Genomic DNA, 16,186 nt, shown 5'->3' on the forward strand with positions numbered 1-16,186 from the left:
AATAAATAAATAAATAAATATATATATATATATATATATATATGTATGTATTTTAAAATTCTGGAAGTGAAAAAAAGATGAAAGGAATTTCAAAACAGAATTGAACACTTTAATAACATACTAGACCATGCATAAGAAATAATTTTGAGCGTGAGGGATGGTCTTTTAAATTAAATCACATAAAATTAAAGAATAAATAATTTTTTAAAAATGAACAAAGTCTTTGAGAAATATGGGATAATGTAAAGTGACCAAACTTGCAACTTATAGGCAGAAAGAAAAAAGAAAAGTTTGGAAAGCATAATTGAGGAACTAATTCAGGAAAATATCCCCAATCTTGTTAGAGATGTAGATATCCAGATATAAGCAATTCAGAGAACACCTAGGAGACACTATAGAATACAAACATGACCTAGGGATATAGTCGCCAGACTATCCAAGTTCAATGTGAAACAATAAATCATAAAAGAAGCTAGAGAAAAGCATCAAATCACCAATAAAGGAAATCTCATCAGACTGACAGTGGACTTCTCAGCAGAAATTTTAACAAGCCAGAAGAAAATGGGGGCCTACTTTTAGCTTCCTTTAAAAAATGCCATCCAAGAATTTTATATCCAGCCAAAATAAGCTTCATAAAATGAAGAAGACATAAAGTCATTAACAGAAAAGAAAACACTAGAGGAACTTATCACCATTAAACAGGCCTCATAAGAAATGTTCAAAGAAGTTCTAAAGATGGAAACAAAACTATGTCACTCACCATCATAAAGGCACACATAAGTAGAAAGCTCAAAGAGCCTATAAAACAATCATACAAGGGAGCCAAGATGGCCGAATAGGAACAGCTCCGGTCTACAGCTCCCAGTGTGAGCGGCGCAGAAGACAGGTGATTTCTGCATTTCCATCTGAGCTTTGAAGAGAGCAGTGGTTCTCCCAGCACACAGCTGGAGATCTGAGAACGGGCAGACTGCCTCCTCAAGTGGGTCCCTGACCCCTGACCCCCAAGCAGCCTAACTGGGAGGCACCTCACCAGTTGGGGCAGACTGACACCTCACACGGCTGGGTACTCCTCTGAGACAAAACTTCCAGACGAACGATCAGGCAGCAGCATTCGCAGTTCACGAAAATCCGCTGTTCTGCAGCCACCACTGTTGATACCCAGGCAAACAGGGTCTGGAGTGGACCTCTAGCAAACTCCAACAGACCTGCAGCTGAGGGTCTTGTCTGTTAGAAGGAAAACTAACAAACAGAAAGGACATCCACAACAAAAACCCATCTGTACATCACCATCATCAAAGACTAAAGGTAGATAAAGCCACAAAGATGGGGAAAAAACAGAGCAGAAAAACTGGAAACTCTGAAAAGCAGAGCGCCTCTCCTCCTCCAAAGGAATGCAGTTCCTCACCAGCAACGGAACAAAGCTGGACAGAGAATGACTTTGACGAGTTGAGAGAAGAAGGCTTCAGATGATCAAACTACACCGAACTACAGGAGGAAATTCAAACCAAAGGCAAAGAAGTTAAAAACTTTGAAAAAAATTTAGACAAATGTATAACTAGAATAACCAATACAGAGAAGTGCTTAAAGGAGCTGATGGAGCTGAAAGCCAAGGCTCGAGAACTACGTGAAGAATGCAGAAGCCTCAGGAGCCGATGCGATCAACTGGAAGAAAGGGTATCAGTGATGGAAGACGAAATGAATGAAATGAAGTGAGAAGGGAAGTTTAGAGAAAAAAGAATAAAAAGAAACGAACAAAGCCTCCAAGAAATATGGGACTACGTGAAAAGACCAAATCTATGTCTGATTGTTGTACATGAAAGTGACGGGGAGAATGGAACCAAGTTGGAAAACACTCTGCAGGATATTATCCAGGAGAACTTCTCCAATCTAGCAAGGCAGGCCAACATTCAGATTCAGGAAATACAGAGAACGCCACAAAGATACTCCTCGAGAAAAGCAACTCCAAGACACATAATTGTCAGATTCACCAAAGCTGAAATGAGGGAAAAAATGTTAAGGGCAGCCAGAGAGAAAGGTCGGGTTACCCACAAAGGGAGGCCTATCAGACTAACAGCGGATCTCTTGGCAGAAACCCTATAAGCAGAAGAGAGTGGGAGCCAATATTCAACATACATAAAGAAAACAATTTTCAAACCAGAATTTCATATCCAACCAAACTAAGCTTCATAAGTGAAGGAGAAATAAAATCCTTTACAGACAAGCAAATGCTGAGAGATTTTGTCACCACCAGACCTGCCCTAAAAGAGCTCCTGAAGGAAGCACTAAACATGGAAAGGAACAACCGGTACCAGCCACTGCAAAATCATGCCAAATTGTAAAGACCATCGAGGCTAGGAAGAAAATGCATCAACTAACGAGCAAAATAACCAGCTAACATCATAATGACAGGATCAAATTCACACATAACAATATTAACTTTAAAAGTAAATGGACTAAATGCTCCAATTAAAAGACACAGACTGGCAAATTGGATAAAGAGTCAAGACCCATCAGTGTGCTGTATTCAGGAAACCCATCTCACGTGCAGAGACACACATAGGCTCAAAATAAAAGGATGGAGGAAGATATACCAAGCAAATGGAAAACAAAAAAAGGCAGGGGTTGCAATCCCAGTCTCTGATAAAATAGGCTTTAAACCAACAAAGATCAAAAGAGACAAAGAAGGCCATTACATAATGGTAAAGGGACCAATTCAACAAGAAGAGCTAACTATCCTAAATATATATGCACCCAATACAGGGGCACCCAGATTCATAAAGCAAGTCCTGAGTGACCTACAAAGAGACTTAGACTCCCACACAATAATAATGGGAGACTTTAACACCCCACTGTCAACATTAGACAGATCAAAGAGACAGAAAGTTAAAAAGGATACCCAGGAATTGAACTCAGCTCTGCACCAAGCAGACCTAATAGACATCTACAGAACTCTCCACCCCAAATCAACAGAATATACATTCTTATCAGCACCACACCACACCTATTCCAAAATTGACCACATAGTTGGAAGTAAAGCTCTCCTCAGCAAATGTAAAAGAACAGAAATTATAACAAACTGTCTCTCAGACCACAGTGCAATCAACTAGAACTCAGGATTAAGAAACTCACTCAAAACCGCTCAACTACATGGAAACTGAACAACCTGCTCCTGAAGGAGTACTGGGTACATAACGAAATGAAGAGAGAAATAAAGATGTTCTTTGAAACCAACGAGAACAAAGACACAACATACCAGCATCTCTGCAACACATTCAAAGCAGTGTGTAGAGGGAAATTTATAGCACTAAATGCCCACAAGGAAAGATCTAAAACTGACACCCTAACATCACAATTAAAAGAACTAGAAAAGCAAGAGCAAACACATTCAAAAGCTAGCAGAAGGCTAGAAATAACTAAAATCAGAGCAGAACAGAAGGAAATAGGGACACAAAAAATCCTTCAAAAAATTAACGAATCCAGGAGCTGGTTTTTGAAAAGATCAACAAAATTGATAGATGGCTAACAAGACTAATAAAGAAGAAAAGAGAGAAGAATCAAATAGATGCAATAAAAATTGATAAAGGGGATATCACCACAGATCCCACAGAAATACAAACTACCATCAGAGAATACTACAAACACCTCTACACAAATAAACTAGAAAATCTAGAAAAAATGGATAAATTCCTCAACACATACACCCTCGCAAGACTAAACCAGGAAGAAGTTGAATCTCTGAATAGACCAATAACAGGTTCTGAAATTGTGGCAATTATCAATAGCTTACCAACCAAAAAGAGTCCAGGACCAGACGGATTCACAGCCAAATTCTACCAGAAGTACAAGGAGGAACTGGTACCATTCCTTCTGAAACTATTCCAATCAATAGAAAAAGAGGGAATCCTCCCTAACTCATTTTATGAGGCCAGCATCATCCTGATACCAAAGCCTGGCAGAGACACAACCAATAAACAGAATTTTAGACCAATATCCTTGATGAACACAGATACAAAAATCCTCAATAAAATACTGGCAAACGGGATACAGCAGCACATCAAAAAGCTTATCCACCATGATCAAGTGGGCTTCATCCCTGGGATGCAAGGCTGGTTCAACATACACAAATCAATAAATGTAATCCAGCATATAAACAGAACCAAAGACAAAAACCACATGATTATCTCAATAGATGCAGAAAAGGCCTTTGACAAAATTCAACAACGCTTCATGATAAAAACTCTCAATAAATTAGTTATTGATGGGACGTATCTCAAAATAATAAGAGCTATCTATGACAAACCCACAGCCAATATCATACTGAATGGGAAAAAACTGGAAGCATTCCCTTTGAAAACTGGCACAAGACAGGGATGCTCTCTCTCACCACTCCTATTCAACATAGTGTTGGAAGTTCTGGCCAGGGCAATTAGGCAGGAGAAGGAAATAAATGGTATTCAATTAGGAAAAGAGGAAGTCAAATTGTCCCTGTTTGCAGATGACATGATTGTATATCTAGAAAACCCCATCGTCTCAGCCCAAAATCTCCTTAAGCTGATAAGCAACTTCAGCAAAGTCTCAGGATACAAAATCAATGTACAAAATTCACAAGCATTCTTATACACCAATAACAGACAAACAGAGAGCCAAATCATGAGTGAACTCCCATTCACAATTGCTTCAAAGAGAATAAAATACCTAGGAATCCAACTTACAAGGGACGTGAAGGACCTCTTCAAGGAGAACTACAAACCAGTGCTCAACATAATAAAAGAGGATACAAACAAATGGAAGAACATTCCGTGCTCATGGGTTGGAAGAATCAATATCATGAAAATGGCCATACTGCCCAAGGTAATTTATAGATTCAATGCCATCGCCATCAAGCTACCAATGACTTTCTTCACAGAATTGGAAAAAACTACTTTAAAGTTCATATGGAACCAAACAAGAGCCCACATCGCCAAGTCAATCCTAAGCCAAAAGAACAAAGCTGGAGGCATCACACTACCTGACTTCAAACTATACTACAAGGCTACAGTAATCAAAACAGCATGGTACTGGTACCAAAACAGAGATATAGATCAGTGGAACAGAACAGAGCCCTCAGAAATAACGCCACATATCTACAACTATCTGATCTTTGAGAAACCTGACAAAAACAAGAAATGGGGAAAGGATTCCCTATTTAATAAATGGTGCTGGGAAAACTGGCTAGCCATATGTAGAAAGCTGAAACTGGATCCCTTCCTTACACCTTATACAAAAATTGATTCAAGATGGATTAAAGACTTCCATGTTAGACCTAAAACCATAAAAACTCTAGAAGAAAACCTAAGCATTACCATTCAGGACATAGGCGTGGGCAAGGACTTCATGTCTAAAACAACAAAAGCAATGGCAACAAAAGTCAAAATTGACAAATGGGATCTAATTAAACTAAAGAGCTTCTGCACAGCAAAAGAAACTACCATCAGAGTGAACAGGCTACAACCTACAGAATGGGAGAAAATTTTCGCAACCTACTCATCTGACAAAGGGCTAATATCCAGAATCTACAATGAACTCAAACAAATTTACAAGAAAAAAACAAACAACCCCATCAAAAAGTGGGCAAAGGACATGAACAGACACTTCTCAAAAGAAGACATTTATGCAGCCAAAAAACACATGAAAAATGCTCATCATCATTGGCCATCAGAGAAATGCAAAATAAAACCACAATGAGATACCATCTCACACCAGTTAGAATGGTGATCATTAAAAAGTCAGGAAACAACAGGTGCTGGAGAGGATGTGGAGAAATAGGAACACTTTTACACTGTTGGTGGGACTGTAAACTAGTTCAACCATTGTGGAAGTCAGTGTGGCGATTCCTCAGGGATCTAGAACTAGAAATACCATTTGACCCAGCCATCCCATTACTGGGTATATACCCAAAGGACTATAAATCATGCTGCTATAAAGACACATGCACACATATGTTTATTGCGGCACTATTCACAATAGCAAAGACTTGGAACCAACCCAAATGTCCAACAACGATAGACTGGATTAAGAAAATGTGGCACATATACACCATGGAATACTATGCAGCCATAAAAAAGGGTGAGTTCATGTCCTCTGTAGGGACATGGATGAAACTGGAAATCATCATTCTCAGTAAACTATCGCAAGGACAAAAAACCAAACACCGCATGTTCTCACTCATAGGTGGGAATTGAACAATGAGAACGCATGGACACAGGAAGGGGAACATCACACTCCGGGGACTGTTGTGGGGTGGGGGGACGGGGGAGGGATAGCATTAGGAGATATACCTAATGCTAAATGAAGAGTTAATGGGTGCAGCACACCAACATGCACATGTATACATATGTAACAAACCTGCACATTGTGCACATGTACCCTAAAACTTAAAGTATAATAAAATAAAACAAAATGAAATGAAAATCATACAATTGAGAATCCAAGGCAACTAGCTAGCAACATTATGACAGGATTAAAACCTCATATATCAATATAACCTTCAACATAAATGCCTAAATGTTCCATCCAAAATGTGTAGACCAACAAGTTGGGTAACAGACAAAAACCAACCATCTGCTGCCAAAAAGAGTCCCACAGAATAGCTAAGCACATCTACAGACTTAAAGTAAAGGGGTGGAAAAAGATATAGCATGCAAATAAAAAACACAACAGAGCAGAAGTAGCCATTCTCATATCAGATAAAACAGACTTTAAACCAGCAACAGTAAGAAAAGGCAAAGAAGGGCATTATATAATGATAAGGGCTCAATTAAACCAAAAGATTTAATTATCCTAAATATATATTCATCCAACACCAGAGCGCTCAGATTCATAAACAAATACTAATAGACCTAAGAAAAGAGACTGATGGCAATACAGTAATTGTGGGGGACTTCAATACCAAGTGACAACACTAGACAGGTCATCAAGGCAAATGTCAACAAAGAAACTCTGGACTTAAACTGGACTCTAGACCAAATGGATGTTTACAGAATATTCTAATCAACAACTACAGCATATACATTTTTCTCCACTGCACATGTAACACTCTCCAAAACTGAACATATGCTTGACCATAAAGCAAATTTCAATACATTCAAGAAAATCAAAATCACATCAAGTATCCTATTGGACCACAGTAGAATAAAATTAGAAATCAATACCAAGTGGAACTCTCAAAGCTACACAAGTACATGGAAATGAAACAAGTTGCTCATGAATGACTTTTGGGTGAACAACAAAATCAAGGGAGGAATAAAAAACTTGAAATGAATGAAAATAGAAACACAACATAACAAAACGTCTGAGACACAGCTAAAGCAGTGCTAAGAGGAAAGTTTTTAGTGTTAAATGCATAAATCAAAAACACAGAAAGATCTCAAATCAATGACCTCTTGTCACACTACATGAAACTAGAGTAACAACAAAAACGAAACCCAAAGCTAGCAGAAGACAAAAAATAACTAAGTCTCATTTCGCTGAATAAAATGAGATTGTGACCAAAAAAAGATACAAAGGATCAACAAAATGAGAAGCTGGTTCTTTGAAATAGTAAACAAAGTTGATAGACCTCTAGATAGTTTAACCAAGAAGAAAAGAGAAAAGATTCTAACTAGTACAATTAGAAATTGAAAAGGGCACACATTGCAATGGATACCACAGAAATATATATAAAAGATGATTAGTGATTACTATGAACATGTATATACACACAAACTAGAAAAGCTAGATGATGGATAAATTCCTGGAAACATACAGTCTCCCAAGATTGAACCAGGATGAAATAGAAAACACAAACAGACCAAAGGAATAGTGAAACTGAGCCAGTAATAAGAACAATGAGAACTCATGGACACAGGAAGGGGAACATCACGCTCCGGGGACTGTTGTGGGGTGGGGGGAGGGGGGAGGGACAGCATTAGGAGATACACCTAATGCTAAATGACGAGTTAATGGGTGCAGGAAATCAACATGGCACATGGATACATATGTAACAAACCTGCACATTGTGCACATGTACCCTAAAACCCTAAAGTATAATAAAAAAAAAAAAAAAAATGTTCCATCAAAAAAAGCCAGGACCACATAGGTCTATAAACAAGTTTTTCCAGACATGCAAAGAAGAGCTGGTGCCAATCTTACTAAAAATGTTCCCCAAAATTGAGGAGTTGGGAATCCTCCCTAATTAATTCTCCAAAACCAGTATCATCCTGAGAGCAAAATCAGGAAAGGACACAACCAAAAAAGAAAACTGCCAGCCAATATCCCTGATGAATATAGACGCAAAAATCCTCAACGAAATACTATCAAACCAAATCCAACAGCACAGGCAAAAAATAGTTAATCATGATCAAGTGGATTTTATTCTAGGGACGAAAGGATGGATCAACATTTACTAATCAATAAATGTAAATCACCACATAAAATTATAAACACAAATCATGTGATCATCTCAATAGATGCAGAAAAAGCATTAGAGACAATTCAACATCACTTGATGATAAAAACCCTCCATATAATAGGCATAGAAGGAATATACTCCAACATCATACCAAATGCAGGAAAATTGAAAGCATTCCTTTCAAGAACTGAAACAGGTCAAGGATGTCCACTTTTACCACTCCTAGTCAACACAGTACTGGAAAGTCCTAACCAGAGCAATCAAGCAAGAGAAAGAAAGAAAATACATCCAAATTGGAAAAGAGGAAGTCAAAGTACCTCTGTTCATTGATGATATAATATGATACTCCTCCAACAGACCCCTAGACTTGATAAACAAATTCAGTAATGTTTAAAAAAATAAAATCAACATACAAAAATCAGTAGCTTTTCTATACAGTGATGTTCTAACTGAAAACCAAATGAAGGTTCTCATTAACAATTTTATTAACAACAGCCGCAAAAAGTAAAATACCTACAAATACATTTGACCAAGAATGTGAAAGAGTTCTACAAAGAGAACTATAAAACACAGATGAAAGAAACTAGATCAAATGGACAAATGGAGAAACATCTCATGCTCATGAATTGAAAGAATCAATATCATTAAAATGACCATACCAGTCCAGGCACAGTGGTTCATGCCTATAATCCCAGCACTTTGGGAGGCTGAGGCAGGAGAATCACTTGAACCCAGAAGTTCCAGATCATCCTAGTCAACATACCGAGACCCCATCTTTACCAAAAAAAATTTAAATTAGCCAGACATGGTGGCATACACCTGTATCCCCAGCTGCTCAGGAGGCTGAAGTGGGAGGATTGCTTAAGTCTAGGAGGTCAAAGCTGCAGTGAGCTGATTGTGCCACTGCATTCCAGCCTGGGCGATAGAGAGAGATGCTGTCAAAAAAACAAAACAAAACAAAAAAACATACTGACCAAAGCAATATCCACATTCAATATAATTCCTATCAAACTATGAATGCCATCCTTCAGAGAATTAGAAATAACAATCCTAATGTTTACACAGAACCAAAAAACAGCCTAAATAGCCAAAGCAACCCTAAGTAAAATTAGCAAAGCCAGAGACATCACATTTCCTAATTTCAAATTATACTACAAGGCTATAGTAACTAAAACAGCAGAGTACTTGTACAAAAATAGACACATAGATCAATGGAACAAAACAGAGAACCCAGAAATAAAGCTGCATACCTATAGCCATCTGATTTTCTTCAAAATGTACAACAATAAACAACGAGGAGAGAACACTCTATTCAATACATGGTATTGGGAAAATTGCCTAGCCACATGAAGAAGAATAAAACTGGACCCCATCTCTCACTATTTACAATAATTAACTCAAGATGGTTTGAAGACTTAAACATGAGATGTGAAACTACAAAGGTCCTAGAAGAAAACCTAGGCAAAACTCTTCTAGACATTGATCTATACAAAGAATTTATGACTAAGATCCCAAAAGCAAATGCAACAAAAACAAAAGTAGACAAATTGGACTTAATTTCCTGCACAGCCAAAGAAATAATCAGTAGAGTAAAAAGATGACCTACAGAATGGGATAAAATATTTGCAAACTATGCCTCTGACAAAAGACTAATATCGAGATCTGCAAGGTACTCAAACAACTCAACGGGTAAACAAACCTATTAAAAGGTGGGCAAAGGACATGAACACGCATTTTACAAAAGAAGACATACAAGCAGCCAACAAACATGGAAAAATGCTCAATATCACTAATCATCAGAAAAATGCAAATTAAAACCACAATGAAATATGATTTTATATCAGTCAGGAGGGCTATTATTAAAAAGTTAGAAAATAACAGATGTTGGCATAGATGTGGGAAAAAACAGGTACACTTATACACTGTTGATGGGATTGTAAATTAGTACAACCTTTATGATAAACCATATGAAGATTTCTCAAAGAACTAATAATCAAAAAAATTTGACCCAGCAATCCCACTAATAGGTATGTACCTAAAGGAAAATAAATCATTATATAAAAAGGACACCTGCACTTGTATGTCTATCACAGCACTGTTCACAATAGCAAAGTCATGGAATCAACCTAAGTGTCCATCAATGGTTAACTGGATAAAGAGAATATGGTATATAGACACCATGGAATACTATGCAGCCATAAGAAAGAACAAAATCATTATCTTTTGCAGCAACATGGATGGAGGTTGAGATTATTATCCTATGTGAAATAACTAAGAAAATAAAATATCCCATGTTCTCACTTATAAGTGGGAGCTACACAATGGATACACATGGACATACAGATGGAAATAATAGACACCGAGGACTCCAAAAGGGGAGAAGTTAAAAGGGGGTTGAGGGTTGAAAAATTACCTACTGGTCACTGTTTGGTTGATGGGTATATTAGAAATCCAAACCCACCATTATGCAACATATCCATGTAAAAAACCCACAAATGCACCCCCAGATCTAAATTATTTTTTTAAGAAAAAGAAAACTAAATACTACATAAATATTCCACTGATTTGTTATTTAAATTAAAAGCAATAAACCTTTAATATCCTGTGTTGGTCATATGAAGTTATTCAATAACAAGCTTTCTACTTAACTTACATCCCAGTCAATATTTGCAAAAAACAGATGTCTTTTGATTTCTTCAACTCCTTCTGATCCTATATAAAAAAAAAAAAGATATTTTATTTTTATGATTTTTTTTAGTCTTGCTCCCTGGCTTCCAGACTGCTATCTGTAAACAGGAATACACATATTTCATACATTCCTTGAAAAGAAAAGTATATGATTTCTTATCTGGCATTTTATTAGCTAGTCCTTTTGTTTTACTGTGATAAAAAATAACTAACGTTCATATTGAACTACAAGAGTATCATGAAATATTAAAGTGTCTCCCAAATCAAATCAAAATAGTATTAAACATAATACTTAAACTTAAATACATATTTTTTCATTCCTAATTTATCTTATGACCTCATATTTATATGCCAAATTAAAAGGTACAAAGGAATAAAGTGACACTGAAATTTTCACACAAGGGCATAAATAATAGGATCGCATCTGGATACAGGGAAAGGCTACCAGAAACGGGTCAAAAAAGTAGTTACAGAAACATAATGTTTACTTTGAAGAATATTGGGGGGGCAAAATATCTATCTTCAAATATATAAAAGATTACCTGTACAAGGGAGAATCTGTTTATTATTTCAAAAGAAGTAACCCATAATATATACATAATAATAGGTTGAAAAGAAGTTTCATTAACTAGACTACTTCAGTTTTAAATCATGGACATAACAGAGTTTACTTTGTCTGAAATGCATACACAAAATGAAAAATTCTATGTATAGAAGTAATGTGCTCAAATCAAACAAGAAAACATAAAGATTTAATTATCCTCCCAAAACATGCAGTTACTTCTATAAAAGCTAAGAAAATAAGCAATACCCAATCTATTTGCTGGATTCCTTTTGAATAACATCCTTAGAAGACTTTGTGCTTCAGCACTAAGAAATTGAGGCATTCCAAGTTTTGCTCTGAAACAGAGGATTTTAGAAAGTTTCACTTAAATTTAGCCACACTTTTGATTTGAAAAATCTCAAAAAGAATTTTTAAAAGTGCTTTTACAAGGGTAAATAAAGTCCTGTATATGGTAGAAGGGAACAGGACAGTGAGAAAAAGGTTCTCTTGTATTATTTTAAAACCACAATAATTTTCTCAAAACTGAAAGCAAGAGATTTTTTTCCCAAAAGAAAAACATACTATTTACACTTACTTTAATATCATATTCATGGTCTCATTTCTGTCTTTACCTTGAAATGGCAGAGTACCAGTAAGCATTTCAAACTAAAACAAACAAAACATCACCACACAATTAGAACACCTTAGAATATATAATAAGATTCTTCAGAAAAAAATTGAGACTTCTACTATGTAATCATCAAATTGTAAGATCTACATGATAGTAGATCAAAATGGGACCAGAAAACTAGGTCACTTAAAGAAACATACTTCTGGTATCCCACTCTCTCTCTATATATATATACAGCTCAACTGATGGTGACCTATAGCAGATGAAACCAACCAATTCTTCCTCAGTTGTAATTCGGCTATGTTCTCAAAGCCAAAGCAATTTGCAAATACACACAATGCATTTTCTGTTGAAACAAATATATTCTTTTGAAGCAAATGTTTAATAATAAAGGAAAAGGAAAAATAAGCAGAAAAGCATTTCAAATTCATACATGCCCAAGAAAGATTTAACCATTCTCATTCCTTCCAGTGCCCCCAAAACAGGAACCAAAAAAGAGGTAGAAGCAGCAGAACACACCACCACCACCACCACCCGCCATACACACATATGCCAATAGCTTTAAAAAAGAAACATACACCTTAGTTGTACACAGAAGAAGGAAAACATTTTCTCAAAGAGAACTGACTGCAATGTGACTAACTAGAACATTAAATAATGGTATAAAAAAAGACTACCTCTAAAAATCATTATAGTACATTAAAGAGAAGTTTTTGTATCACCGGTATTTAAATCTCAAACTTAGATTCAATAATGGCTTTGGCCTTAGTCTTCTACTCATTTATCTGAACTCACAATGTAAGTGAGCTTATACATTCAAGTCTCCCCTGTATCTTAATGTCTCCCAAAATCTGCTGTTCAAGCCTTAATCTCTCTCAAACTCCAGCTTTCCTTCCCAAATCTTAAGTAATGGTACACCACCAAAGACTGGAGGAGTAGAGGTGAGAACTTCAGGGAGAGAATGAAGGAAGGATCGCATATAGGACTCACATCTTCCCTCAAAGAAACTACAGGTTGGGTAGTTAATATATACATATTAAGGTCTCCAAATGATTCTGATTCTCTCTCCACTATCCCTCCTAATTTATCACCACCCAGTGGTGAGTCATTAACCTACAGTAACCTATGCTACATGTTAAAAATTATTTTTTCCTACTTCCAAAACCAGCTGTCCTCTTCAGCTATCTCTTCTATTAACTTACCATTCTTTCAATCCCCTAAAGCTCACAAATTTTACAGGCATTTTTATCTTTGACAATTCATCTCTTTTTCATCTGTGTCATCTAATTTGCTACCAAGGTTAATAACTGCTTACTTTGAAATCTCTATAATCTTACAATTGTCTTTTAAGATCTCTTTTGTCTTCCTATTTCTAGTTTCTTCCATTACAATCCACTTACATAATGCTGTCAAGGCTAATCTTCCTAAAATACAATTTTCTCTAATTTCCATGCTGTTTAAGAATTTAAAAGTTTCCTCCTACCCAGAGAATCGTATAAATGCTTATAGGTTTATAGCTTCACTTCCTCCACCTTCGCCCTCTTTCTCCACTTCTCTAGTCAAACTGGTTCTCCAAGTCTTTGCTAATATGATCATAATACTCTCCTTCTTGACACACAACTATTTAAATTTTATCCATCCTTCAGGGCTTAATTTAAGTTCCAACTCTTCCAGTTTGCCTACATCAGCTTACGTTAAATCTTCCCTGAACTCCTAAGGTACTTCTGGAGAGTTTATTTAGCTACTCCAATTGAAAAAGCCCAAATATTGTACTTAGAATAAGTTCCTACCCCACAGGCGCCCTAATATGTCAGGCTTATAATAGGTACTTAACATGCTGATGTGTCATTTGATGTGCTACTCAGTGATAAATGGACAAAATGGATCAGACCTCAAAAGCAAATTATATCTAATTCAGCTATTTATCTATCATCCTACTGACTACTGCAAATTATATGCTTAATCTCATACCAAATTAGTCAGTCTGTATTAAGCATCTACTGAAATGCTCACTATGCCTGGTACTATGGGAGGTGAAAAGTAGTATAAGACATGATTTCTCTGCCCAACAGGTTTATAACCTTTCTAGGGAATACATGTAACAATCTGACAATAAGACACTATATGGTAAGGTACTAAGTTCTGTAACATTCAATTAAAATACCATGTAACTGATAAACTCATCATTCTGAAATATAGAATCTGACAGACCTTTTCATAAATATCAAATATGAATAGTTTATAATAACAATGCTGTCATTTACCTTTCTACTAGCAACTTTAAATCAGAACACCAAAACTCTAATTTTTATTGTATAACAGCTAGCCAATCACAAGGTTTTTGATGTTAATTATAAATTATCAGAACTCCTTTCTGACCTGCTAAATCCCAAAATTTGAATTAAAATAAAATTATAAGTAATATCAATCACAGGTTGGCATAATTAAAACAAATAATGCTACTTACCATAAGAACACCATATGACCACCAATCAGCACTCTGGGAATGGCCTCTCCTATTTACTACTTCAGGAGCCATATACTCTACTGTACCACAAAATGAGTAAGCCTTCTTTTCTTGATCTACTGACTCCTTGCTGAGTCCAAAATCTATAATAACAGTATTACCAAAAAATGTGTCTGAAAAACTTCAAAAAACAGAAAACGTCAAAAGAAACAACATAATGTATTAAACATTACAATTATTTACGGATGGCCTACAGTTACTCTTAAGAAAGTTCCTGTGAGATCAATAAGAGAAAGCAACCTGTATTTCATAGCAATACTCTTGAAGGTCACTTAAAGATCCTTCCATTAAATCTCATCCTCAAAATACATGCTTTCAGGTTTACACTAGAATACAATGCAAAAAAATGTGAGGGAACAACAATTAAATCAAAGCTGCCATATTGATCTAAGTTTTAAAATAGACTAAGACAAAACAGAAATAGTAACTTATGCTTTTTAAAATATTAAAAAAGCAAATTTTGCTTTGGCTTTGGTGAGTTTCCATTTTTGTTCAAAGCCTTCAAAGAGCTAAAGATATCAATATATAAAAATCAATCTTATTTCTTGGTATTACTAATGAACAACTGGAAGATGAAATTTAAAAAGTACCATTTATAATACCACCAAAAATACCAAACATGAAATCTACAGGTATAAATATACAACTACAGCTATAAAATATATATGCAAGAATTATATGCTGAAAACTGGAAACACTGACGAAAGAAATCAAAGTAGACCTAAATAAATGGGAAGATATACCATGTTCATGAATTGGAAGATTTAATGTTGTTAAGGTATCAATTCTCCCCAAACTGATATACCAATTCAATGAAACTTCAATAAAATCCCAGCAAAATTTTTTTTGTAGAAATCAATAAGCTGATTCTACAATTTGTATAAATTAAGTCAAGAAAATAAAATAGTCCAAATAATTTTGAAAAGGAAGAAAAAAGTTGAAGGACTTATACTACACCTGACTTCAACACTTACTATAAAGCTACAGTAATCAGGACAGTGGGGTACTGGAAAATGGTTGGACATATATATCAATGGAACAGAAGAGTGTACAATAATAGACTGACATATACAGTTAATTCTGCTATAATGCTTCTTTTGAAAATGCAAATTTGTTCTAATGCAATTGATATCTTAGCAAACAATCTAAGTATAACATGAATTTCACACTGGCTTATGGGTGATTTTGTCTGCAGGAAACGTTACATGAGCACAGAAAACTGAACCAGCTGAGCTTAAGAAAGTAGAAATACATAAAAGGCACACATGCAAACACCTCCAACATCTACCAGCTACTTCACTGTATTTGTTATGAGCCACTCCTGTCCATCTCTAGTGTTAAAATTTTCCTTCCAATTCAATCTAACTT

The 16,186-nt window shown here is 35.8% G+C and overlaps 1 protein-coding gene across 4 annotated transcripts in view; it reads right to left on the reverse strand.

Annotated features, from left to right (window-relative positions):
• The window catches only part of RPS6KA6 (ribosomal protein S6 kinase A6), a 151,604-nt gene that overhangs the window by 64,086 nt on the left and 71,332 nt on the right, over positions 1 to 16,186 (reverse strand). For all 4 annotated transcript variants that reach the window (XM_055267628.2, XM_063634641.1, XM_063634642.1 and 1 more), the window contains 4 exons: positions 14,759 to 14,901; positions 12,256 to 12,326; positions 11,928 to 12,016; positions 11,082 to 11,140 (listed from right to left, as the gene is read on the reverse strand). In XM_055267628.2, coding sequence (XP_055123603.1) covers positions 11,082 to 11,140; positions 11,928 to 12,016; positions 12,256 to 12,326; positions 14,759 to 14,901 — 362 coding nt within the window. The remainder of the gene's footprint in view (positions 1 to 11,081; positions 11,141 to 11,927; positions 12,017 to 12,255; positions 12,327 to 14,758; positions 14,902 to 16,186) is intronic.

This window comes from Symphalangus syndactylus, chromosome X, assembly GCF_028878055.3.
Source record: "Symphalangus syndactylus isolate Jambi chromosome X, NHGRI_mSymSyn1-v2.1_pri, whole genome shotgun sequence".
Classification (NCBI taxonomy): domain Eukaryota; kingdom Metazoa; phylum Chordata; class Mammalia; order Primates; family Hylobatidae; genus Symphalangus; species Symphalangus syndactylus.